The 27,431-nt window shown below is 36.8% G+C and overlaps 3 protein-coding genes across 11 annotated transcripts; all 3 read right to left on the bottom strand.

The window, feature by feature from the left end:
* Positions 1 to 749: 749 nt before the first annotated feature.
* Positions 750 to 9,344, bottom strand: acbd3 (acyl-Coenzyme A binding domain containing 3). 3 transcript variants are annotated; one of them, XM_039692753.2, is made up of 8 exons: positions 9,039 to 9,344; positions 7,922 to 8,063; positions 7,692 to 7,832; positions 7,264 to 7,422; positions 6,651 to 6,825; positions 4,882 to 5,068; positions 3,354 to 3,620; positions 750 to 2,741 (listed from the first exon to the last, which is right to left on the bottom strand). In XM_039692753.2, the coding sequence occupies exons 1-8, from the start codon at positions 9,292 to 9,294 to the stop codon at positions 2,527 to 2,529; spliced, it is 1,542 nt and encodes a 513-aa protein (XP_039548687.1). In that variant the 5' UTR covers positions 9,295 to 9,344; the 3' UTR covers positions 750 to 2,526. The 3 variants fall into 3 exon arrangements, with proteins under 3 accessions (XP_039548687.1, XP_039548686.1, XP_039548689.1); XM_039692752.2 differs by having other exon boundaries at positions 3,354 to 3,638; positions 9,039 to 9,343; XM_039692755.2 differs by having other exon boundaries at positions 3,354 to 3,617; positions 9,039 to 9,343.
* A 448-nt stretch (positions 9,345 to 9,792) lies between these two features.
* ccr6a (C-C motif chemokine receptor 6a) lies at positions 9,793 to 14,051 on the bottom strand. Its single transcript, XM_039692693.2, has 2 exons — positions 13,721 to 14,051; positions 9,793 to 12,365 (listed from the first exon to the last, which is right to left on the bottom strand). Exon 2 carries the CDS (start codon positions 12,350 to 12,352, stop codon positions 11,219 to 11,221), a length of 1,134 nt encoding a protein of 377 aa, XP_039548627.2. The 5' UTR covers positions 12,353 to 12,365; positions 13,721 to 14,051; the 3' UTR covers positions 9,793 to 11,218.
* Positions 14,052 to 14,183: 132 nt separating this feature from the next.
* cep43 (centrosomal protein 43) lies at positions 14,184 to 26,697 on the bottom strand. Of its 7 annotated transcripts, XM_039692687.2 has the most exons (21): positions 26,567 to 26,697; positions 25,896 to 25,949; positions 25,726 to 25,780; positions 24,173 to 24,261; positions 23,894 to 24,031; positions 23,763 to 23,795; positions 23,088 to 23,144; positions 22,828 to 22,898; positions 21,883 to 21,944; positions 21,677 to 21,738; positions 21,518 to 21,598; positions 19,920 to 19,982; positions 18,679 to 18,884; positions 16,922 to 16,990; positions 16,659 to 16,733; positions 15,985 to 16,074; positions 15,746 to 15,864; positions 14,987 to 15,019; positions 14,860 to 14,893; positions 14,680 to 14,767; positions 14,184 to 14,335 (listed from the first exon to the last, which is right to left on the bottom strand). In XM_039692687.2, the coding sequence occupies exons 1-21, from the start codon at positions 26,648 to 26,650 to the stop codon at positions 14,261 to 14,263; spliced, it is 1,638 nt and encodes a 545-aa protein (XP_039548621.2). In that variant the 5' UTR covers positions 26,651 to 26,697; the 3' UTR covers positions 14,184 to 14,260. The 7 variants fall into 7 exon arrangements, with proteins under 7 accessions (XP_039548621.2, XP_039548623.2, XP_039548622.2 ...); XM_039692689.2 differs by lacking the exon at positions 16,659 to 16,733; XM_039692688.2 differs by lacking the exon at positions 19,920 to 19,982.
* Between the last annotated feature and the right edge of the window lie 734 nt (positions 26,698 to 27,431).

Raw genomic sequence — 27,431 nt, 5'->3', positions numbered from 1 at the left:
AATACTTTCCTTAAAAAAGAATCGATAATTTCTTTAAAAAGAATCGTTACTTTTCCTTAAAAAGGAACGCTACTTTTCCAAAACAGAATTACTTTTCCTTAAAAATAATCTATACTTTTCCTCAAGAAGAATTGCTACTTTTTTAAAGAATCAATTTATTTATTCAAAACGAACAGCTACATCCATCCGAAATGAATCGATAAGTTTATTCAAATCGATACATTTCTTAACAAGGATTGTTACATTTTCAAAAGGTGCTAGTCACTCTTATTTATAAGTAATATCATCTCCCCAACCTGTTAAGGTAACAGTGTTTTCTGTGATATTAATTTATTATTGTACGCTGAATAAATAATAAATATGCTCAGCATTTCACAACAAAGATTTTTTTTTGTTGAATTTTCTAGACTATTTTAAGTCATAAAGTCATGCTGGTGTTGCCCATCTTCAAGTTTCGATGTGTTGCGCGTTCTTGGTTGTAACGAGTGGCTATTTGAGTTACTACTGCCTTCCTATCGGTGCAAACCACCAAATGCAACACCACCACATTAACTAAAGTTTAAAAATGAAATCATAATCAAGGAATAAAACATTCTAGCAATAATCTCTTTTGCTCTGACAATTTGAAAAAAAAGATTTTTATAATACGTTTTACTCAATCTGTCAAGAATCAGTGAATGGGTATTTTGCAACACACCATGTGAATGTAAACAATGCGCATAGGCCTCAGAAAAGAATCAGGCGGTGCGTACAGAGGAACACAAGTTTAATCAAAGATATGCTTCAGGACACTCATCCTCAAATGCATACAGATCAGATCACACTAGCAGAACCGATGCAAAAACACTTCTTCATGCCTTTATGGTCAGAAAATCCCTGGAGGTTCCACTTAAAATGTGAAGACATTTTTTTTTTTTAGATCAATACCCCTATTGCTCAGGGTCTTTTTACCAAAAGCCATACTTTGAATACCATGCCCAAATGTTACATTTCACTATACAAAGGCCTGAATCAGCATTAAAAAAGTGAAAAAGAAAAATACATGGAAAGAATAAACACAGGAACTATTGTTACCAATCGACTGTACATGTGACATTAATGTAGTCTTTGGACAGCTTTAGCATGACGTTCTGAATCATCACAGCTCTTAACACTCGAACACACTGCACCTCTTTTATTCATCATGTGAAAACAGTGTAACAGCATCTGTCTCTGTATATATGGATGATGTTTGATCACATTTGGACAGCAGGGACCTGCATTACACAGGGAACTTTGACATACAATCATGAACGCAAAAAGTTTCACTCACCAACACAGTCAGTATGAATTCAGAGTGGCAAGAGCAGATATCTTCAAAGCAAAAAAAAAAAAAGTCTGCAAATTCTCAGCAACTTCACTGTAATAATCTTCAATGCACTGAACAGTCCAATAAATAACAGTAAATGTTAATCAGCAATGCTGCTTTTGCTAGTTAGTCTCATCAGCTATACAAACACTTCATTATTATTAGAAAGGACAATGAGAGATGCTTATTATTTTCTGTTATAGAGAACAAAGTATAAGTGTGACAAGTAAAAATTGAAATCAACATACATTAAGTTTTAAGTTGTCTGTAACTACATGCATAAAATAACAAAGAAATGACCAAACTGAAAGACAAGAATATTTTGAACTACTAGCTGTGCCACATTAAAAGTCAACACTGATAAATCTCGCATTGATGATAAAGAGGGAGAAATACAAAATAATAACACAATAAATCTGGGGCTCTGTGGAAGCAAAGAAGCAAATGATGGGGAGATGAGATAAATGTTATAGAACTTACAGACACATACATGACCCTACTCTACCACAGAGATTAATAAATATTACATGTTTTAGACAGAATCCATCCGGTTTAGAAAATGCTGTAAAATCTTCTTTCATAAAGGCCTTCAGATCCATCTTTGCATTGTTGGAAAAGTCCACCCCGTTCTTTTTATCTCACACTCGCCGATGCACTCCGGTCCTTGTGTGCTGATGGGGGAGAGACACGAGCATAGATACACGCTACTGGCTGATTTACTCAGTGTAGACCTAAATAAGGATGTTCTCAACGAGAAAAGCGTGTTTGCTCCATTGTTTATTACCTAAACATGACGTTTTTAGGCCGTTTTAATTAGGATACACACATTTATCCTGCACCTCTTTGGATGAAATTTGAAGACAGAGGCTGAAATTAGTCACATTGGGTATAGAGAGGACAGTGACATCAAGCACAAAATCCAGAGAATATCTTTAAGAGTGCAAAACAGAGGGGCCATGTACACGGCCCATTCTTCCTGGACTCAAACAGCATGACAGACACACTTATAAAGTTTGCATACACATCGAAACACGCACACTCAATATTAAATCTCTTTGTCCCTCTCCCAGTAGTAGACCTCCCGTAAATTTCCTTGTTTTGATCTTTCTTTCTTTCCAACCATCTCTTTACATACACACACACATATATATTCCTGTCCCACAGTCTTGACTCCAGGCTTATCTGGTGTAGTATACTCTGTAGTAGACGGTTTTAGACCTCCAGAGCGAGTAGGAGTTGTCGAACTTGAGCAAGTATATACCACGGCCGGGATACTGGTGACTTCCAGCGTACACCTCCTCATGACAGTCCCGCCGGTACACCGGCACTATCTCATCCACCTGTGGTTTCCCAGCCTCCTTCTTGGCTTTCTCTTCCTCAGACTGCCCTTCACCTGAGAGACAGAGAGCAGGATTTAAATCTACAATTCATATTTACAGAAAATGGGTAGCACTTTATTTTACAGTCCTGTTCCGCATGTATATACTATGTACTTATTATATCAATTACAATATCTGGGTAATAACTAGTTACTAACCTTGAACCTACACCTAAAAATAACCTTAACCCATGTAGTTACCTTATATTAACCAGTATTTTCATAGGTTAGTACATCAAGTACACGCACTGTAAAATAAAGTGCAACCAGAAAATATAACAGAATCACAAAACAAACAATCTAGGCCTTTATATAAAAAAGAGCCTTTCGATTTCCAGTTTAAAAATCCACCAATATTACAATTCTGGCTGATACCAATGAGCCGATATTAAAATTCGATACAATTTGCCAAAATAAATAAAGAAATAAGATTCGACAAACTAAAATACCTAAATAACAATATAAACAAAATAATGTGAACTAAAGTTTAGTATTGGTATTTAAATAAATACTTTAGAGCATTAGATGAGTAATTTGCATAATCTAAATGTAAAAATAAAAGAAATGAGCACAACTAAATATCGGCCGATAACCATTATGCTACAAACACACGCATACGTTCCGCACCTTCTTCATCCTCATCTTCGTCACTAGACTCGCTGACGTGCACGCTGACCGAAGCGTTAGTAGAGTCAGTCCATTCAAAGAAGACTCCAAATCCAATGTCGTAATAGTCGGTGGCAAACTCCCAGAAGAGATAGGAGCCCTCCTCATGGGTGGGGACCCGGACGGTCACCACTTCCCCCCGGCCCACCGTGATCACAGAGTCCACATCCTGACGGATCTTCTCTTTAAAGTCTTTTATCTGTGGCCGGGTCCACATTGAGGGGGCTGCTATTACAGGGGGAGAGTCTGAGAACCAGGAATATGGGTAAATAATGGATGGTATTATTTGTATTTTAAATTAGGGCTGGGTATTGACACTGATGATGTTTTCAATACACAAGCTTGGGATTCAATTCAATTTCGATCTTGATTAAATTTAATATTGATTTTTGGATATATCAGGTACAGAAAAGATAAACAAAATTAATTTTATAATAAAACTTTCAAGCCAGCCCTATTTTAAATGGAAATGCATCAAATGATGAAACACTACAGCATGAAAAGTGAATTTCAGACACAAGTTCACAAATTCCTCAAAACTAACCACAATTCTTAACAGCATTTGAAACTCATTTGCTTCCATAACTGGACATTCACATGGATATTCAGCATGACAAAAATGTTAGGCAAGACGTGATTTTATCCATTGGTAATTGGTACATAGATTATTTTCTAAAATAATGCACATTGATGAATGATTTACAATACACACATTAAAAAGGTGAATCTGATTTGATTTCAAGTTACCGATACCGCTACTTCTTTATATTCGAAAGCCGATAACCGATATATTGGCTGATAAATCTAAATCCAAGTCTTGATTTAATTTTTGAGAGCCTGATTACAAAAACAAAAGTCCATGTCCTAAGCACACAATTATAATGATGTTCGCATTATAATTAAATTTTATGAAGCCTGGTTATACCAAACTCTGCTACTTCGCTTTGCTTTGTAGACAGAGTCTGGAAAGGCATAATAGAAAAGTGTTTTCTTTCTTGTCTGAAGTATAAAATCATTGGTAACCCATAAACCATTCGTTTACCCGTAAACATTCAGTTTGCAAATGCCGGGAATATTCTCCACAACAAGAGCAAATTGCATCCCGTGTCTCTATATCCACAGTTGTTTTTGATTTCCCTAACCTAAAATACAATCTTAAACTGCGCTTAGAATCTATGTCACAGCTCTCAGCCTGCCCTCTGTTCATTTGTTGATTGGCCAGCTGTTTTCAGGCCAGAGGAAAACAGAGATAGGTCGCTGTCTCAGATTGAGTACAGAAGCGAATTGAAATTGAGCGGAAGTACGAAGTCTGACGTAGTCAATTCAAGCAATTCAAAACCATCTTGGTAAACAAGCTGAAGGAAATAATCCATTATTTATCTGCTTTAATATATTGGCCAATATATCAGCCAATACCAATATGGTGGCCAATATATCGTGGATCTCAAACAAAGTTGTAGAAATAAACAAAACTGATCAAACAACTCACCGGTGGGTCCATTCTCAGTGACCTCGTCTGCAGGCTCCAGGTCTGGCTCTCGCTCTAAGCTGTCAGCAGTGGACTCTGCCTGTCCGTTCAGTGTGGGAACCTCCTCTCCAGCAAAAGGCACTGACACCTCACTGGCCTCTAATGTAGACAGCACTATAGCATCCTCCTGTTGTTTCTGCAATGCAGCCTGAAGAAAACAGTGCAATATGACATTAGTAAAAAAACAACAGAAAGTTCAGTGAGTCAAAGTCTATCACATGACAATAAAAACCATTAAGCTTGCAGTGACAGGTGTGCAAAACACATTAAACAGTATACCTTGATAACTACACCTGCAAAACAAATGCTACCACTGCAATTTTGTTCTTTATACCAGTCGTTCTAAACTAGTGGATTGCAGGTCTGTTCTGAATGTGAATAAATTGCATCTAATTACATAGTAGTGCAGAGCTACAGTGATGTGAATAAGTTTGGACACCCATGCTAAAGTTACCTAAAAAGAGGAATAAAAAAAATCATCTTTTGGATATTGATCTTAATGCCTTAATTAGAAAAATGAGGAAAACTCCAACCTTTAAGGACACAAATTTCCTTTTTGAATGAATAATGTATCATAAATAAATAAATGTTTTTCCTTAAAATACAGGGTGCATGACACCCCTATGTTAAATTCCCATAGAGTCAGGCAGATTTTTATTTTTTAAAGCCAGTTATTTCATGGATCCAGGATATTATGCATCCTGATAAAGTTCCCTTGGCCTTTGGAATTAAAATATCCCCACATCATCACACACCATTCACCATGCCTAGAGATTGGCATGGTTTTACTTCAGTTAGCCTAATAGCTGGTTTGATTTGCATTGAAAGATGATCTTATGGAAAGTACCCCATCCCAATCTCTAGGTGTGGTGGAAGGTGTGTGATGATGTGGGGATATTTTAATTCCAAAGGCCAAGGGAACTTTATCAGGATGCATATTATCCTGGATCCATGAAATAACTGGATTTTAAAAATAAAAATCTGCCTGACTCTATGGGAATTTAACATAGGGGTGTCCTGACTTATGCACCCTGTATTTTAAGGAAAAACATTTATTTATTTATGATACATTTTTCATTCACAAAGAAAATTTGTGTCCTTAAAGGTTGGAGTTTTCCTCATTTTTTCTAATTAAGGCATTAAGATCAATATCCAAAAGATGATTTTTTTTTATTCCTCTTTTTAGGTAACTTTAGCATGGGTGTTCAAACTTATTCACATCACTGTGTAAATAAACAGGCTTATCGACTTGAAATAGTATTACAATTTAAAACAACTATTTTCTATTTGAATGTATATTTTAAAATGTACTTTATTCCTGTGGCAAAACTGATTTTCAGCAGCCATTACTTTAGCCTACAGAAATCATTCTAATATGCTTATTTGGTGTTTAAGAAACATTTCTTATCACATGTTGAAAACACTTATGCTAATTAATGTTTTTGTGGAAAACATGACACATTTATTTCACGATTTGTTGATGAATAGAAAGCTCAAAAGAACACCATTCATTTTAAACAGAAATCTTTTGTTACATTATTTACCGGTACAATTACTTAACATTATTTACTGTTATTTAAATTTTATATAAAAGTGACAAACTGAAGAAAAAAAAGTTTTACTGACCCCAAACTTAAGAACGGTAGTGTAGATTTAGAAAATGCAATCAAGGATCACAAAAGCAATGTAGATGTATGTGAATGAGAGAATGACTGCTGGGTCCTCCTCACCTGCTGCTGAGCGAGCTGTACCTGATACAGCTGCTGCATGTACTGCTGATAGTGCTGCTCCTGCAGCTGCCGGATGAGGATGAGCTGCTGTTCGGGACTGTCGGGGTACTGCTGCGCTGCATACTGCTGGAACTGCACCGCTGTCTGCGCATTGAGCGCAGCCATGATCTGCTGCCTAACACACCAGAGAAAGTGAGAGAAAAAAATGCGCACAATAAAGTATGTGGAACCTCTCTAGGGTCGCATAGCATATCGGTACTAAAAAAGTACTAACTTTGTAAATGTTTACTGAGAAAAACTGGGCATCATAGACTAAACAACTGAGGATCACACACTACCAGACCTTCAAAATCATTCCAAACACAACAAACTCATGCAGAAATACACGCCACGCAAGACAAATGAAAACAATATTCTCAGACTGAATGGAATCATAGTTGAAGTGGGCTTGCTGTGATAGTCGGTGTTAGTTCAGCTGTACACAGATTACATGACAGGTCACCGCAACTCCTCCAGACTGAGAATTGGGAGGAAAATCTTGGCAAAAGTGGTGTAGTGTACTGTACATGTAGTTTTAGTTCAGTTCTGTAATAATTAAACTGCTGTGACTCACTTCTGCTGCTCTACACGGAGTCGTTCTTCCTCGACTTGTCTTCTTTCCTCTTCTTCTCTCCTCAGCCTCTCCTCTTCCTCACGCCTGCGCCTCTCCTCCTCTTGACGCAGTCGCTCACGCTCTTCGTCCTCTCTGCGCCGCTGCTCCTCTTCCTCCTGCCTTCTCAGCAAAAACAAGACAACATTCACACTGTGAGAGACATCCGTGAGGTAACAGAGTGTTCAGGTTTTAAACATGTTGTTTAGAGTGATCAATTCTTTATTGGAGACCAATTACTTTTCGTGGACACGGTGGATCTCTGAGAGAAGAGTATATCTCAAGAGACCCACCTGGTTAAAGTGTAAAACTGTAAACAAGTCCAAAATAAAAGTGTGTGACAGCAAAAAGATAAAGAAAGAAAATCAATTATCTTTATCTGCAAGTCTGACCTCTTTCTCTCTTGCTCCTCCTTTTCAATCTTGTGTGATGCGACGAAAGGTGCAAATAAATTGCAACATTTATTCAACAGCTTTACAAACTCAAGCATGGCCTCGTCCTTCTCCATGTTGCCAAGAGATGCCCATTCTCTTCTAAAAATAAATATTTAAAATAACGCATATTCATTAAAAATGCTAATGTGACTAACAGCCGGGAGGCACATTAAGGTCAAGGCTCTTACCTGCGGTCGTTTCCCAGCACGTCGAAGAAGCCCACCTCAGGGGAAGCATCTGGGTTGTAAGGCCCCTGCAACACCTGCTTGTGGAGGGCTACCAGACGAAGTTTATCCTCATAGGTCGGGTGGAAGGCTTTCCCATCCTTCTCTGAGGAAAAAAACATCACATATATGTGGCTTTAAAAATGCAAATGGTTCTCATTACATTAGAACTGGGGCTTCCAAACATTTTTGATAGTTGAATGCCTTTGACAAAAAAAAAATTACTTGAAGTACTCATTTGCATGTTCAATGTTCTCTGATGTCGGTTGATGGTCACATGACTTACTAAAATACATATATTATGTTTAACTGCAAGTTTTTCATTTCTATTACTTATACTCTACTTTATTTTAGAATGTCAGCTAATGCACATGAATACAATACAGATACAGTCAATAGAGATCATGTCAAAATCATGAAAATATTATTATGATTTTTCTGTAAATTGTGTAAAAGACTTTTTTGTGCATGCTTTGAAAGCCAAGAGCAAGATGCATTCATGGCATTAGACATCAGCTTTATTGAGACATCAGTAGTGCATAATTAGAGAGTTGCAGCACTTAGACTATACAGCTGATGGACACACAAAACCATACTTCATTCATCATTAGCCCACAGAAAAGAAATGGGTGTAGCCTGAGAAAATGATTTAACATTTTATTGGACAAAACCTAAAAGTGCTGAACTAACATACCTCACTGACAAAGAGACCAAGCCAATTCAGCACTGGTAGTTCACTTGTCTATTTTGAATATTTATGCAATCTTTCATAGTCTTTATGAGTTTAAGCCATCAGTCAGGCACATGACACAGACACACAGTGGTGCTGTCACCGGTTAGGGCAGTTCCTCTAGAGGACCTGAACCCTTGAACACTGCGATAGAAGTGAACTGAACTACAAGACCTGTATAAGCAGAACTTCTTTTTTAGACCAAATACCAAGAATGAAAAGGACATTAATAAGAAAACCACGACCACACTAGCTCTAAACAAATGTGCAAATTCAAACTGTAGCACAGAGATGACCGTGCTAACGAATGTTTGTGTTCAATATAAGTCAACATTAGTGTACATAAAATACCTTTAAAGAACCTGAGCGCCAGCCCGTAGAGCTCGATTAAATCAAAGCCCCATTTCTTCTCGATGGCAGGTTCGCCCTCTTCTCCATCGACACTCACATGGTTGTCAGCGTTCTGGTCCACCGAGCGGGCGGCGGGCGTCTCGGCCTGTTCCTGCTCGCCCTCGGAATCCGGGCTTAGAGTCAAACCGTCGATAGAAACTTCGAGCCGGCTTGAATTTGCACTGTTGAGGTCGCCGCTCTGAACCTCTGTCGCCATCGTGCAGAATGTCAGCTGAAGCAGCCACGTACCTACTTCCGCCCTGCTCCGCCGGAACTTCCGGCAGCATGACGTAGAATTGTTCGACTACAAGAGCTTCAAAACCTTACATGATTCTGCATTTATTAATATTAAGAATTTCATAAAATAAAAATGTATTACCCCCCCCCCCCCCCCCCCAAAAAAAAGAAAAATAAATAAATAATGTGTTGTAGTGTTTTGCATAAAAGTGGAAGTAAAAGAGCTATTCGAGAACATGATAAGGCCTACCACATGTATTTAATCAGTCAAAGTATATGGAAGTGTATATTATGAATAAACATCGTCAGTCTTATCCCATACTGAGAATAAAGATTTTAATTAATGATCATTTTAATGTAGCAACAGCTATCTATCTGTATCTGTCACGATAAGATTTTTTATTTTATTTGAATGAAATAGCTTCCTTAAAATGTTGGTTATGTTTGTCTCTGTTATAAAATAACTAGCTCTCTGTGCTCTTAAGTTCTATACCAATAGGGGGCAACAAAGGATGCTTTTACTCAGCACTCAAATGAAGTTAAGATTCTCTGGTAGACTAGAAAACACACCACAGTCTCTTGCGGTTTAACAAGGAAAGTGTTTGGGATAGTTCACTTCACCTAAAAAGTGTAATGAAATAATTCAGTCATCATTTCCGTACCCTCATGCAGCTCCAAAGCTTCTTTTTCTGTAAAGGACAGTAAGAGCTGTGTGAGTTCTGTCTATAAATCACACAGACACAAATTAAGACTAAATGGTGTTAAGGAGTTATTCATTCTAGAAAGATTGTAGAAGTGAGCTTTGGGAGACAACAAAACAAACAGAAGTAGTTTTGTGTTCTTTCCGTAATGGAGAAGTTCATTCTGAAGCAAAGCAGTAACCTGCAAGCTTGATTTTTTGAGGAAAAGAATATCTTAACCTGTAACCGTAAGCTTGGGTAAAAGAGGCAAAAACGTGAAGATATGCAAAGAAAACATACAATTTTGAGCTTGAGCGAAAGAGAAAATCAACACAACCTGTAACTTTAAAATTGGAGAAAAGAAAGGAAAACAATGTGGAAATACATGACGAAAACATGAACTTGTAACCGGCAAGGGACTCATTTTTGTAGAGGACAGTAATGCAAATGGGAATGTAAAGGTGTATCCAGGTAAAAAAAACATGGTACCATCTCAAAAGTCATGGCATAATGTGGCTGTGCAAGTCTTTTGTGTTTCTTGCCTTCTAACAACACCCAAACCTATATGAGTTTCAAATAATGTTAAATGTCACAGATCAGAAATAGTATGCATATACTATAAAAAGAAGAATGTTTGACTCCAGTTGTTTGATCTATTTGATGGGCTAGGTGAATTATATGGTAAATAAGCACTTGTTCTCATTTCAGAATGTCACCCTTCATTATATTTATATTGTAATACTTTGCCTAATTTATTTAGATAAAACGGTGTGTATATCTCAGGTACATTGGGCATTGTTAAAGATAATGTGTACAACAGTTGAATAGTACAGTACAAATAGAAAAATAAAAATATTCTGCATTAGTACAACATATAGTGCACTTCAAATGATTAAAAAATGAATTCATATACAGGACTTTTTACACTTTGCTATTTTTACACATTGCAAAGAAGGAATGACCACATTGAGATCAATGTGGGAAATGGTTTGTATGTGGTTGTCACTTTTCCCTCTTTTGCTTGTAATTGGTAGAATTTCTCAAAATAAGTAAACATACATTCCTTATAAAAATGCTGTCATCATTTACTCACCATCATGTTGTTCCAGTCAAAACGTGAACACAAAAGACAAAGTCATACAGGTTTGGAACAACATGATGATCATTTTTGACTGATGCTAATCAGTCTATCAGTTACATTGCAGGGAATGTTCCAGCACCCAATCACATGGTAAACGACGTGCCATTGTCATTGGTCGAGCCGTCCATAGAGCGCCGCGTGGAAAGGTACATTTCAGTGGTGACGCGTGAGGACCGTCTCGCTGACATGTAGTTCTTCCCCAAGCACCAGATGTCCCGTAGGATCTTTCGGAAGTGGTTCCTGAAATTCACTCCAATGAAGGCGTACAGCAGGGGGTTGAGACAAGAGTGCAGGTACGCCAGGCTTCTCGTGATGGACATGGTCAATGAGACGGCCTCGTCATGGCTGCATTCCTGCTGTTCAAATATGTTGATGGTGTAATACAACAGTGCTATATTGTAAGGCATATGGCAGAGCACAAACACAAAGACCACGGTGAGGACCACACGCACTGCCTTGTGTCTCTGAAAGTTCTTGGCCCGAAGGAGAGTGGCGATGACGCTGGAGTAACAGAATCCCATGATCAGCAGCGGCAAGAAGAAACCCATCACCACCTGAGAGCTGGGCACCACGGTTTTTATCGCACGTGCCGTCTCTTCCTTCTGAAACCAGAAGAAGCACACATACTGCATGTCGTCGCTGTCAGTACTGTTTCCAGTGCTGGTTGTATTTAGGTGAGGTTGGTAACGCTCATAAAACACAAAGGTTGGAAGAGAGAGAAGCAAGGCCATAATCCAGACCAACGCACAGATCAGGTGGCTGTAAAGCAGAGTGCTTGAACGCAGCCGGTACGAGCGGCGGGCTTGCACAATGGCAAGGTATCGGTCTCCACTGATGCAAGCCAGGAGCAGTATGCCGCTGTACAGGTTCACACTGTAGATGCCACGCAGCAGCTTGCAGGACAAGTTCCCCATAGTCCACCCGTACTGCTCGCTGTAGATAATCAAAGGCAGGGCCACCACAAACAGGATGTCAGCGATGGCCACGTTCAGCAGGTACACGTCAGTCATGGACTTGGTCCGCTTGTAGAGGGCATACGTTACGATCACGAGGGTGTTGCCGATGAAACCAGCAAAACAAATGATGGGGTGAATAAACAACTGGAGAAAGTTCTCAATGTTGACACTGCGCTCGTTTGAACACGGCTCCTCAATACCAACATAGATGTCTGGATAATCAGTGTAGTTGGAGTCTTCATAGTTTGAATAATCGCTCATTTTCCTCTTGAGACTGTTAGGAAAGAAAAGAATGACGACATTGAGCTCATGTGTCAAGAGAAAACTACTTGACTGAAATCTAAAGTGGAACTAAGTTTAAAGATGGTATATTCAACCAAATTTTTGATTATAATTCAATAAGATGCTTGTTTACTAGCTTAATAACAATATTGGATGTCCAAGCTGATAGCAGCGATCAGACACAGTTTGTGTGAGTTTGAGTCCCCGCACGGGGATATTTAGCGCTCCTGCCCTCCTCGCTCTCTCCCACTTCACTTACTGCCAGTTCTCTATACTATCTCGACTCAATAAAGTAAAAAAAAGGGAAGAAAAGGCTAATATTAGACTAGAATATGAGCGATAAGATATTAACATATCAACAAATTAGCTAATAGTGTTCTTTTTTCCTCTAAGAATGCAGAGTTTGTCATCTTTTTGTCACTGTCATATACATTTTTAATATGCAAGTGTGAATTATATGACAGATTAGGTTAAATCCCTCTACACCGGGAAAAATCTTATGTGCAAACATGGCTTTGTAGTTTGACATTTTATCTTTGTAGAAAGAGGATATCTGCAGAAATTCAGGTCGCACACAGCAAGAGATTCAAAGCATACAACCTATTTAGTGGGCTATTACTGGAGAGGATGTTCATATAAAAAAGGCGTAGCATTTCTCAAACAAATTACTACCTTCCATGCATTCATAAGGAATGCAAGCATCAAAACTCGGAAAGCCGGACATTTGATAGTCATGTCACGCAGGTTCCAGGAAACAAAAAGCTAAAAAAAAAAAAAACCACATCTGCGCTTACTGTATCATAGGATCCAAACAATGAAAGCTTATTTTTATGTTTGCATGTCATAGTTGTTTATGTTGTCATGTTGATTCAAGAACACATACACAGAAAGTGCTTTGTGCACATGAAAAAAAAAAAAAACGTATAGAGGAACTAACGCATAAAAACATTTTGTCTTTACAGAAAAAAAGTCTTTACAGGGTTGCTGGATTTTTTTAGAATGTTGTCCATAACTTAAGTAATTACTGGCATACAGAATTATGCAGATCCATTAATTTCTTAAAAAAAAAAAAAAAAGTATTTTCAGACAAGAGCACTTAAGTCTTCCCCTAATGGGCCAAATAAAGTTAAGTGTCTCACTTGAATACATATCCTGCTCACTAAAACCTTTCAATTTAAATATAAATTGATTCTCATGTGTTGCCCACAACTCAAGACTAACATACATCTCCAGTCTGCATAATTAAATAGGTAGGCAATAAAACAAAAAAAGTGCACTGACTTGCATTTCCAAAATAAAAATTTAGCATGTGACTGAAACAGACAAAAAAAAAAAGAAGCGACTTACCCGTATCTACACAAACAGGTCTATTAGAATGCAGGGTGAGGTTTCTGACTTCTGTTCCTTTTGGTAACTGATGAGGAAAGACAACTTGGGCAGGGCCGCGCTACATAAGAATGACAATTATCTGACCTATAAGCAAGCAGGAGGAGAGGCTTCACTGCTGTGTTACAGGAACATGTCGGTGTAGGTGTGAATGTCAGACCATCAAAGCTGCCCGACACATGTGTAGTACTAAAGATTATGGTTTCAAAAACATCCGTCAAACATTTGCTTTCAATGCTTTATGCACAGGTCAAAGTCTTATTTCAGTGCCAATTCTACAGCACTCTCACTGACTTTAAAGGTTACACAACTTAATGATTTGTTTTTGATTTTTTTTAAATGAGAAGTCAATTTTATATCCTTTCATTTCTGTCCTTCCATTGTTTTATTGTAATGGCAATAAAAAAAACAGCAAGATGCCACAGTCATGTAATTACTTATTTATTATGTCAGCTAAATACATAAAAACAAAGTACAAAATAAGGATCTGACAATTAGATGTCAAGCAACATCTTCCATGTAGTCTGCACCCAAACTTATCTGCGAGACGCTCACATCCTGAGTGTTTTCATCAAGCTACAAGAAAAAAAAAATGAGAGAAACCAAATCAATAAGATGCTAAATCACAGTCAAGGTCAAACTGTTCAAAAGACACTTCCTCTTACTGCCTCATTGGGCCTCTTTAACCACCCATCTTTTCCATTTACAAAACATCGCACTCTCACTTCTTAACTTTGACACAATGCACGCTTATCAATAAGGCCACTGTTAACATTTGTCCCTTTTCACATAGAATTGTGAAGTGGGACCATAATAAACTTTATGAGCTTTGTTCGCCTCAAAAACAATCAAGACCCATAGCTTAAAATCCTTTTGAAACAAGGTTTAAGATGCAATGTCAACACAAATATTAACAATACCTTATCACTGATGTCAGGCCCCTCTATCGAGACCTCCTCTATTTCCTCATCAATGCTCACTTCACTCTTAGAGTTTTCAGAACGATGACTGAAGAGAAACGAGAGAGATCAGTACACTTCATTAGATTCAGATGGAGCAATAACAAGTGACCAGTAACACACCTAATGGGCAGTCTTTACCTGTTGAAGTCATCGTCATAATCAAGATCTTCATCTGTAAAGCATGTTTTTCAAAAAGAAATGAGATGTGACAATTAGAAAGGGTTGTTTGATGCTTAAAATTATATAATGACTAAGGAGTTCCTACCTTTGACACCCTTATCTTTAGATATAGATGTACCTAAGACAACAATCAAACCGAGAAGATATTAGTGTCAAAATAATTTCAGTCAGGGGAATCTTTATGCACTTCATCATGAGCTGATTCAAATTCAATTCATAGAGTCATGATCTTCCTCAGATGATTCATGAATTTTGGATGGGGTAAATTCTTTCAGATTAAAGATTAAATGGCATGCTAAAATACATCAGCTCTAACCACAAATAGAAATAGTGGGTTTAACAATATCAGGAAGCAGCTCTGCAGTTTTCATTTTGTGTAATGGAAATGATTCAGACTGACCTAATTTCTGGGCAAATACGTTTATTCCCTTTAAAAATGTAGTTTTTATTTTCATCCTTTCCCTTTATGTTGTTAATATAAAGCATTTTCAAAACTTTTTTCCATCTCTGAAGCCACAGTTTTTATATGCACGGTGGATGTTGCTGCAGAGCACTTTTTTTTTTTTAAACTTTTATTTTTTATTGGTTTATATCGATTTTTGTGAAACACACACACAAAAAACAAAAAAAAAGCAGAACAGAACAAACCGGTCACTAGGGGTGTAACATACAATTATGTTATACACAAACTTTCATTAACATTATGTTAATATCAAATCAGGGGTTCCCTTTTCTTCCCCATACCCCCTCCCCTTTGCTGCAGAGCACTTTTAAATCATATTTAGATCCAGATCCAGAATCATCTGAGAAGGAATCGTGATCGATTTCACAACTGGCTTGCTACCATTCTTGTCAGATGAATGATCTTTTTGGCTGCTCTCGGCAGAGATGGATCCTCCTGCGCTCTTTAGCAGCGCGTCTGTGGTGAATGCTTTTCCGAAACCGCTGCCCGAGCCTTCTCTCCTGAAAAAACAGACAGGATGAGACTGCATGCACTTTATAAAGCCAGCTGACATCCATATGTGAAGTGGTCGAAGAGGGAAGTTAAAAGGCAGGAGACAGACAGGAATTATCCCAGCTCACCTGAGTTTAAAGTCAGGTCTGGACCTGTTTTCACAGTCAGAGAGCATGTCCTCTCCATCTCCCTCTTTATCACTGCCTATAGCAGACAGGCTGAGGCCAGACAGAGCAACATTGTATGTTCATCCACACATACACATGACACCCAGAAGAACAAGGTCAGGGATATTAAGAGAGAGAGATACATAGGAAACATGCAGAACAAATGCAGACAAGGAAAGAAACGAAAAGGGTAAAAGGTTTTTAAAAAAAACAATTATGACTGTAGTCACTCCAGTACGCAAAAAGTTTCTTTTTGATAGTATCGGGTAATGGCGTTTGGGCATGAACTACATCACAAAATTGTGATAGCCGCAAACAACACTTGAAAAAGTAATGAAAGTAAATATCAAAGGTGGCAATTTTATAATATTGGAAAGTCTGATCACAGTTAACATAATGGTTTAATTAGTCAAGCTCTAAAACATATTTGTGAGTCTTGAAAATTAGAAGGAGGTGGTTCAGTTGTTACTCTGTGTGTAAGCTTATTCAGCTCTCTAAAACAGAACTGACCACTGTATTCTACTGCTTTATGAACAAACAACCCTAGTGGGGGTAAACAGCCTGATTTTGCACCCATGGGTTAAGATGGATGCAGTGGGTTTGAATGGCAGTGTGATCACTCCATGCACACTCACTCATTGAGGCTAGTGCCCCTCCGCATTTGGGATAAGGATCGCCCTGACAGGCTTCCTTCCCTCTGCCAGGACTGACTTCTCACGAGGGGGGAAAACACAGACACGGTTACAGAAAGAGGGCGAGAGAAAGAGCGACAGGAACAAAAAGCAAAAGAGGGACAAGGTGCAACATACAACAAAGCTCCAATATCTACCCAAAAGTGTATCAAAGTCAAAATCATAGTCAAAATGCGAATACATTCAGAAAAACAGGAAGTACTTACTCTTTTTGACTATAGCTTTTTTCAGAATGTCTCTGTCCTGAATAAGGATTATCTGCCGAAGATAAACCACTGTTTTCCCGTGTAGGATTAAGAGGCAAGAGTGAAAAGGAGAAGATACAAGTCAGACAAACAAAAAATACTTCTCTGTATCTAATCTTCCAGCAGTTATTTGAGGTCTTTGTTTATAATTGTAACTTATGGGTGGGGGCCCCATTATATTTAAACAGTTAAAAATTGAACTACAGTTATGTGCTTCAAAAACAAAAAGAACCCAGATGAACTCAGAACGTTTCTGAAGTTACAATCAAAGGTGTTAGTGATTTCGATCATTTCAATTTTATTTGCTTTTTCAGTCTAAGTAGAACATGTGGGCACTGAAACGGTCCTTGTTCAAAGCTCTGAATGGAAATCTGCTCCCACAATGACACTAAAACCAGGACTGTGATAATGCGATCACACTGACAGCAATTAAATGGCTTGGGGATGCTGTACTGTTAGTTGCTAGTAGGCATTTCTACCTACACGCAGTATTCAAATGCATTGTGTCTACACTGAACGTGAGCATCTATAGCAGACAAAAGCAAATAGAATCCATTACAATAATTGATGCGGTCTACACTAGAAAAGTGCGACAACAAATTCCGCTCTATTTCTGACGTACTTCAAGTGCTAGTGCTACTTCTGACACAAAGAACAAATGGATTTGCAAATGTCGCTTAGTCGCGTCGAATGTAGATGACCTCAATCTGTTAAGTTTCAAACAGGGAGAGGATTAGTAGGGTAATTATCAATATATTTGTTTAAATTTGAAAAATAAATCACTTTTCAAAAAAATAATTAAATATGTATTTGAAACGGATCATTTAATTCATGGTTTTATTAAATGCAGTTATATGTAACAATAAAAATAAATTGATAAACATTTTAATGTATTTTTTATATATTGTATTTACAAATTGCTCGTCTTTATGCTTTTGCCAAATGCTTTTCTATGTGCCATCTGAGCAAAACAACAGGCTGTTGGACAGTCTACACGTAGGAACTTGGAAATTTTATTTATTTATTTTTTACATTTATTTTATTGTAACATTTAAGCAACATTTTAACTATGACTTAAATAAACAGTTTGTTTATTTGTCATTTTGAAGTATATACAGTATATATATATATATATATATATATATATATATGTATCTTCATTTTGCAGTCAATACCAACAGTTTGTCACCTATAATTTCCAACTTTCATTTAACTTTCAAATGGTCTTCGTTTCCTGTTTACACTTCTGGGCTTCAGGATCTATACGAGCCCAACAATTGATTGAGTAATTGTACAAAAAATATACATTTTTAATCATACAAATAATATATCATTTTTTTTGTTTACTTCATATCTATTTTAGTTTTTTCACATTTCCCATTCATTTCAATGTGGGGTCATATTGACCCCGAAGACCAGAAGTGTAAACATTTTTTTTTTTTTACATACCTTCAGAACAACCAAATCAAGTCCAGTTTTTTTTTGTGTGTGTGTGTGTGTGTGCGCGCGTGTGTAAAGATAGATAACGTATGAAAAGTCACAAAATCTTATTCCACTGAGATGAAGGGAACCTTTTTTATTAAGTAAAAGTCGATTGGGGTCGTATAGACCCCATGACCCGATTGAGGGCTACAATGAATTACTTCTTGATACTTGGTCAGTGTGAATGATCTACATGCTAAGCCATGATTGTTGATTTCCCCTGAAGGTTTCCTTACCCGCCATAGGTCTTCTGAGGTTTAGGAAGAGGATCATCGAAGAATGAGTCTCCTTCCTCATCCTCATCCTCCAGTCCAAATTCCAGTGCTTTCCTCAGTGGGGTAGGAAGGTTTTTCTCATCCCCTAATCCCTCCTCTGACTCTTCAAACACTTGAACTCTGTTCTTCTGAAACCCCAGTGTTTCACCAGGTCTTCTTTCTCCAGCCTATGGCAAAGACGCAATATAATCAACATACTGTAGTAATAATAATAACATCAAAACGCCACAAGCTACAGATTTCATCTGATCAACATGAATAATGAGCATCATCTACTATGAAACTACAGTACGATTCAGTTTGGAACCAACGGTATCCCATAATTAATTTGAGTGTTATGTTTACAAGAAGTGGTGTATTATGAGCAAGAAAAAAAAAGAAATGGAAAGAAGAAGTAGTCCCCATTCAGTAGTCCCCCATTCACCCGGAACTTCCTGTTAATAGAGGATTAAAAGATTAAAAGAAAAGAACATTTTACTTGAGTTACAAGAACAGTGGGTTGCACAAAATGTCAATTCTGAAACTGGCCCACATCAATGTTAACCTTCAAATTATGCTGAAAAAAATGTAGCGTCATTTAACCCACTCAAAAATCGATCCATTAGTTAATATAGGACAACTTTCAAAAGAGGGTTTTTACTTGAATGAAATGTTTCAGAATTAGTGTACATTATTCAAAAGTAAGTGATTAGACGAGTCGACGACATGCAGATAATCTGGTTAACTGTTGAAAGAAGCCAAAGGTGTTAGTAAGTGTTAAAATAATCACACTAGTACTGGGTGACTAGCAGAAGCCTGGTCAGTGCCTTTGCCCTAAAAGTTTTTTTTTTGGTTTTTTTCTGATCTCGTTTTTATTGTGCATTAGCTTAAATCTGATCTGCAATAGCCAGTTTACTATATCAAGTGCTAAGATGGTTTCAATTCAACCATGGGCTACATTTATGAGCGCTTTCTGCATCTCCATCTTGACTACTAAGCAGTAATTGTGTCTTTGGACATGAATTTCACTTCCACATGTGATAACAATAATGGAAAGAGGCATAAATCTGAATTTTGGCATGATGGTTACTTTTACCTAGTAACAGCCAAATGTGTGCAGACACCATCCATTTATGAATCATTTATGTGACCCAAAGAGAGCCACATGGTTGAGCTGATCAAAAGCTCCAGTATCAGAGTTGATATCAGAGCGTGTGCTTTACCTTTGGACCAGCATTTTCTTCCTGCGCTGAACTGTGTTTAACAAATCCTTTATACCTGGGTATCTGAGCACCAGAATACAACCATCAGCTTCCCTTTTACAACAAAGACAAGCTAGCCTCACTAAATCATACACAGATTTGGAAGGAGAAGAGTTGACTGAAAATAAGGATGCTACAGATTTACAAATGCACAGAAAACTGAAAACTGCAAGCAAGTTGATGACACAGATCTATTGACAGAACGTCACTGACATGAAATTTGGGGAGAAGTAATTTATTTCTAACACAATGAATAGTTTTTTTCTTTGTATTTATTTTTGTTTTATTATATTTAGGGCCATCATAACCAATTAGAAATGTATATAAAAAAAGGTTGAAAGAATGAAGTTGAAGTCTCTTATGCACATTTATGGAGCAAGGATTGTGTTACAAATTGCAAGTTTTCAAATTTGCAGAAATAATGGTAAACTTTAATGAAATAGCAAGGTAAACTACAACATATATGTCATGAAATGAACACAAAAGACTGTTCCAGGATAACAAAAAGTAGGTACTTTAGGATGTAACATTTATTTTATGAACTAGATCTACTGTCTAACGTCCCTCATCCCACTACTATCATATTGTTAATAATACACATTTCCAGATACGTTCAGTACAGTAATGTTACTTCCCACGATTTTTTCGTTATTATAGTATAGATTCACCTATGTTGACATAACTGATTGTGAAAGATACACAAATAGTTAGTGAAATGCCTTATGTTAGATAACACCACAAATGTAACCTTATCATGGTACAATCATGGAGCATTAGTTCAACGTCAAGCTGATAGTAGCCTATTATTGTAACGTTGCAGTGGGAGTTTACATGAGTTTCCAGCATGTAGTGTGATGCTTTCTCCGGTGTGTTGAAAGTCTCAGTGTGGCCGTGTACCATGAGTGCTCACTCGTGTTCGAGCGCGCGCAAAAGCAAGAGCGCTCTTGTAAAAATTGCTTGCAATCTGAAACATCACCGATAGAGGCCGCTAAAAAATACATATAGCACCTTTAAATTGGAATAATATTTAAAACCATTACTATTTTTTTTATCAAATAAATGCAGGGTAGATGAGCATTTGAGAATTCTTTCAAAAACATAAAAAATAGTAATGCTTCCAAACCTTTGACCGGCACTGTATCTGCAGATATATTTTTTAGGTCATGTCCCAAAATTAATAAAAATAAATACATGTGGCAAAAGTAAATCTGGTAAAACCCCTTTCCCCTTTGTGAGTCAAAATACAATGACTGCATGAAATTACTATTGTACACCACCCACCATCTAGATAAACGATGTAAGATATGCTGATGAATCACACACAGGAAACACTGTTACCTATCACTACATGCATCTTCTATTCACAAAACGAATTATGTTTTAGTGTTAAACTTAATGAGCTGGATGAAATAAGCAGACAGAATATTAGACACGACAAACAGCAACTCATATTTGACATTCAACAAAGATCAGAGATTATAATCTAGTCAGAAGGTGAGAGGAAAGTGTGTGAGAGAAAGATAAGCAAACAAAGGACAGGATTCAGGAAGTCAGTTTACCTTGCTGGCGGAAGATGAAATGATTCTATCTTCAGCTGTTTTACTTGAGGAGTTAAGTGCATCGCTACTGTCACTGGTCACCTATAAAGGATATTACTGACCTCATTATATTGGTACACAACAGACATCCCAAAAACAAATGCGTTTAAGGTTGCTTACCACATTTCGACACTGTATAAAGAAGCATTTGTACATTCCCAGGAAGTCCTGAAAGTCTATAGCTATGTAGAGTTATAGAAAACAGAAAGAAGTGGAATAGACAAAACTCCATTAGAAACTATTACAATGAATGACAAGATTGACAAGAGGGGAAAAAAGTGCAACCCTAAAATGGTGGACAATTAAACACGATCACAAAAACTTACTATTGTTTGTGTCCTTGCTTTTGGCTCGGAGTTCCTCAGTGACGTAACTTTCCAGCAAGTTTCTTTTTATATACAAATATGAAAAGAATCAAATTAGTGAAATAGAAAATGCACAAGACTGAAACTACAGAACAATAAATACTATCAATTGATCTTTTATAATGGCCTTCACATTAAATGAATAGTTTCCTTAAAAATAAATTCTGTCATCATTTAAAGTGGTTCATTCAAACCTGTATGAGTTTCTTTCTTCTGCTGAACACAAAAGATTATATTTTCAAGAATGTCGGTAACCAGACCAGTAATTTTTTTTCCTACTGTGAAAGTCATTGGGGTCTATCTATTGTCTGGTTATCGACATTCTTCAAAATATCTTCCTTTGTGTTCAACAGAAGATAGAAATTCATACAGATTTAAAACCGCTTGAGGGTAAGTAAATGATGAAAGAATTTTCATTTTTGAGTGAACTATTCATTTAAGAGACCTTTATTGTGGTTTGTATACCGAAAAAATCAAGTCACCTTAATTTATATAACACTTTTAACAGTAATAGATTGTTTCAAAGCAGCTTTATGGTGATAATAGGAAATTAAAGTAACAGAGATTGTTTTTGCTTTAAAGCAGCTCTAGAATAAAGTTATTATCCGGCTAAAGTTAGCTTTGATTGATTCACTTCTGTTGCAAAGATCACTAGTTATTAATTTAGGGGCCGCTTACACAACACCATTTCAACAGAGAACCCCTAAGTTAGTATTTAGTTCTGAAATACACTCTGTTCCTAAGTCATGAGAAAGGCCATGACCACAACCAGACATGGGCAAACCAACAATGAAGAAAGATGTTGTCAACACTTTCAGTCGTTTCATAAATGATAGTTTCAGAACCAGTAAGTTCAGATATTTCCTAGAGATCATGGCATTCAGAGTCTACAATGCTGAAACAAACCTGCTGAACTGGGGGAAAAGATCAGCGAAAATGGCAATAACTGCATCTCTGTTGATCTCCCCACTTCTGTTCTGTAAAATCAAATAAAAAGATTAAAATATATATATATATATAAATTATCATATGTTCTTATAACCTATAAAAGTATAGGTATATAAAATAAAAGTAAAGTAATGAATACTTATTTTAGAAATAAATAATAATTATATACTATAAAGGTACATTGTATTAATTATAAAGTAATTACAAAAAAAAGTTACCTTGTCATGACTGTCAAATTTCTTGCGGGCATCAGCGATTTGACGTGGCAATAATTCCTAAACACCACCCACAAACATTAATGCAATCATTGCAGAATGTCTAGATTATCTATTAAAATCTATTTAAATATATAAAATTGTGTATTTGTTATACATTTTTCATATAAATCACATGTTTGGGGTAACCACATTGAGCACCTAAAATAAAGACACAATATCACAATGTATAATCATGAGACAATAGTACTTGTCTAAGTCTCGTCTGACACGACAGAAGTCATGATTAAACAAATGCACGTAAAGCGCCCGCAAAACAAGAGAAAAATTCTAGAAGTAGGACAAGCTTGTTTTGCACAAGTATCTTAACAGGAAAACCTTTTTTTGCAGCACCACTCAAAGATGTACATTTACATCACGCTTCCCTTGTGTGACCTGAATAAATCGCCTGGGGTTTGTGATGTGGGGTTAAACCGGTGATATGAATCAACCCAAGATGTGCTCTCCAACCACAAGTGAAATAACTGGGTTAGCACTATTACTAGTCTGAGACAGGATCTGCTCCTGAGAGTGCATCAACCCTACCTGTGCTTACTGTACGTGTGGGTGCAAAAACAGGTTACAGAGAGATCTAGAGAGATAACGTATGGACTGGACCAGATAGTGGTGGTAAAGTACCTTGGGAAAAGTTCTCTCAGTCACCCGATCTCCCTGAGTAAAGAAGACAGGCGAGAAAGTGAGAGGGAGTCACTCAATCTGAAAGGCATGGATTGATCAGACTGGCTGAAATGAAGAGCATCAAAAATCACCTCAGAGAAAATGGAGGTCTTGTCCTTATGCCGGCCCCTCTTCACCAACTCTAGCAGGAGAGGGGTGTTTTTATTCACCTCTGATTCAGAGATGCCAAGCTCTTTAGACAGGGTTTCACGACTGTCGAGCCCATTCAGCTGGACAACACATAACAGGGTACGTTAGTTTTAAATGAAAGACATCAATCAATCAACCAAAAAAGATATCATAGCACGTGCATGAATTTCTGAAAGACAACACAAACCTTACTGCGACACTTTTATGTGACACTGACGTACCGTGCTAATTTCAGGTTGAAACACAGCGAGAGTGAAGTCTAAATTGAAGACTTGCAGGAAGTCAGTGATAAGACCTGCTACCAAGCGCCCTGCAAGAAGAGAAGGACAAGCTGAAAATGCATAATTTGAATATTTATTAAGATATTAAAAAAGTCTAAATCGTGTAATGCCTTGCCAACAGTTTAGATGAGCACTAGATTATTTATTTATTCTTCTGCTTATTTGTCTGAATTTATTCTGTTTTCTCATCATTTTATAAACAGAGTTCATCCCGGGCCTTTAAGTAGATACATTTAAGTACCGGTAGAAAAAAAATAAGAAGACATGAGTATATACTGTAAAGTCTCTTCTGCTCACCATGGCTGCTTTTATTTGATAAAGCTTTTGTAACATTATAAATGTCTTTACTGTCACTTTTGATCAATTGAATGGATCCTTGCTGAATAAAAGTATTAATTTATTTACTGATCCCAAACTTTTGACCGTTAGTGTATAATGTTACAAAAGACTTCTATTTCTGATAAATGCTGCTCTTTTGAACATTGATAATAATAATAAATGTATCTTGAGCATCAAATCAACATATTATAAGGATTTCTGAAGGGTCATGTGACACTGAAGACTGGAGTAACGATGCTGAAAATTCAGCTTTGCCAATATAGGAATAAAGTATTTTTAAATTGTAAGAATATTTCACAATTTTTTTTCTTTTTTTATCAAATAAATGCAGTGTTGGGGAGCAGAAACATTTAAAAATATTAAAAAGTCTTACCAATCTAAAACTTTTGAAAGGTAGAGGGACATTGAGATAGAGGGACATTTTAAGTTTAAAAATCAAATACTGGAACACACTATGTTTTGCCCTGATTTGCAGTCTAGATGAGTCGAAGCAAGTTCACACCAGACTTCTTTTCTATTAGTTTCATACTATGATTCCATCCAGTTGGAGGATATCAAACATGTTTGACGTCGTTTTTATTTGTCATGCGTCTCCTAACAATGAGGTGCATGTGCATGTTTCTGCGTGAGTTGAGAAAAACATGAAAGTCTGGTAGTGGGTGATCCTCAGTCGTTTAGTTTGATTGATGCCCAAATTTTCTCTCTAACAATTTCCAGATTCAGCCTCAGGTTACTTTTATTTAATGCCATGTCAGCAATCAAAGCTATTTTCAAGGCAAAAAATCAATTACAAAAAAATACAAATATCAAATAAATACAATAAAAAACAAAAAAATAAAAACATTGAGTCATATTATACAATATTTTTTTTTAATTAACGTATGATAAAAAAAATCCTAAACCTTTTCGGGCATAATCTCATTAAATATGTCCTTCAATGAAGTAACTTCCTAAACAAGCATTTTGCTTGCCAGGACAATCTAATAAAATATGTTTGACAGATAAGGGAATCTTACAAAACTAAAAATTTACAAATTCAGCAACTGTATGACGCAGAGTGTTTCCTGTTCAGATCCTAAAAGTGTAATATATGTATTGCACCCGTAACTGTAAGTCATCTCTTCAAAGCAAAACTTTGTGGAATCTAAACTTACCATCCTTCGTGTTGAGGGACTTTTTCAGGTTTTCATTCACAAGAGGGGTTTTATTCTATTTAAAAGAGTTGACATCTAAATGACACATTGAATCTTGCAGAGCACTCATGCAAAAAATACAATGAATGTAACAGCATTTAATCTAGATAAGATAATCTACTTATAATTACCTCAACTTTGTCCTGCTCCTCCAAGGCAAGAAAAACAGCTGCACGCAGCTCTGCCTGTAAACCAGAGAGAATTATCATCAGTTCATATGTCCTTTAATCAGACATATTAATAAAAGTACAGCACCAAACAGACCAGGGATCAGTACAGCTCAAACTGCAGAGATGTTACTGTGTAGCTGCAGAGTCAATAAAGAAACACCATTATGTACAAATACGGTATAATTTCAAGGTCTAAAAAAGTGGATTTATCCATAGCGGGGTAAAGGAATTATATTAGAGGTTAGACCAGATTATTTGTGGCCTGGTCATTTTAGATGACATCATCACCTTGCCTTAATAAGATAACACTAAATCAAGAGACTTTTGCAGACTTGCCGGTTAACTAACAAGCATGATTAGTTTAATATTAAAACAGCCGAGAAAAATAATGATACTGTTGGTCTCATCTTTAGTGGTATGAAGGGAAAATAAGACAAGGGCGCACTGCCATAACTCAATGTTATCACAACAGTCGTTGTTGTCCATTTGTTCCCATAACAACTTTAGCATCACTATGCTATGCTAACTAACAAACATTGTGCTTAGAAAACGAAACATGTCCCGTGTGAGACAGGGATTATTCCGGCCTCATAAAGACTTTAAGCGTGTTTCAAAATAGACAGAAAAAATACCTTGATTTTATTCAAAACACCACTGTTTTCCAAGTTTTGGATCAGTAGATCTCTGAGTTCCGTGTCTTCTTCAGTCGCAGACATCTTTAGTTTGCATCATGTGACAGACACAGACTGGCTCACGCTGGAAACCTGCGCAGCTTGGCGGCTGTCAACGGTATTGCATGTGCTGGTGCAGTCACAGTGCAGCTGTGTAACCAGTTGTTCAAGGACTGTTTTAGAGTCAGCAGTTCTATACATCAGAAATGGAAGTAAAATTGCTGAGTTTTTTTTTTTTGTCATGCCAAAAAATGAAAGTTACTGAACTAGTTTGACCATAGACAGCGTTTGACACACGCGCGCGCACGCACAAATAGCCATTTTACAACAAATTAGGCAAACTTACACGTAGGGATAGGTCCTTCTGTGTAACTGAAAACGAATAACCTAGATTACAATGTTATCATTTAATTATAAATGAAAATTTATAAATAAAAAAGGTGTAAATGGCATGCTAGAAATACATTTCGCATAAGCTGTGGCACAGGACTATTAGCCTAATTATATTGACAATTAACAATATAACTGACTGGTTAATATTGTGATGGCAATGCAAAAAAAAAAAAGTACTGGAGTATGACAAAATAAACACAGGTATTTATTTATATTATTGTATATACGTTTTGTAACAGAAAGAGGTCTATTTCTTAATGTTTCCATCTGATCAAATGGAAGTAGTATACTAGCCTACTTTTGGATCTGATTCTGCAACAGTCGAGCAACTTCCACTGAGATGAATATTAACGGATTTTTTACCCTCTATAATAGACTTTGATGCAAACAGTAATGATTTCAATAACAATTCAAAATAAAAAGGGACATGTAA

This window comes from Pimephales promelas, chromosome 13 (genome assembly GCF_988280905.1).
Source record: "Pimephales promelas chromosome 13, fPimPro1.hap1.1, whole genome shotgun sequence".
NCBI lineage: Eukaryota > Metazoa > Chordata > Actinopteri > Cypriniformes > Leuciscidae > Pimephales > Pimephales promelas.
This window is presented reverse-complemented; position numbering and strand designations above follow the sequence as displayed.

Coding starts and splice junctions, on each gene's coding strand:
- acbd3 (XM_039692752.2), bottom strand. CDS start 9,294: ATGGCGACAGAGGTTCAGAGCGGCGACCTCAACAGTGCAAATTCAAGC. Junction 6,826..7,263: donor CTCCGTGTAGAGCAGCAGAA/GTGAGTCACAGC, acceptor CTGGTGTGTTAG/GCAGCAGATCATGGCTGCGC. Junction 2,742..3,353: donor CGAAGATGAGGATGAAGAAG/GTGCGGAACGTA, acceptor TCTGTCTCTCAG/GTGAAGGGCAGTCTGAGGAA.
- cep43 (XM_039692687.2), bottom strand. CDS start 26,650: ATGTCTGCGACTGAAGAAGACACGGAACTCAGAGATCTACTGATCCAA. Junction 25,781..25,895: donor AGGAGCAGGACAAAGTTGAG/GTAATTATAAGT, acceptor TCTTTTAAATAG/AATAAAACCCCTCTTGTGAA. Junction 16,991..18,678: donor CCTCAGAAGACCTATGGCGG/GTAAGGAAACCT, acceptor ACGGGAAAACAG/TGGTTTATCTTCGGCAGATA.
- ccr6a (XM_039692693.2), bottom strand. CDS start 12,352: ATGAGCGATTATTCAAACTATGAAGACTCCAACTACACTGATTATCCA.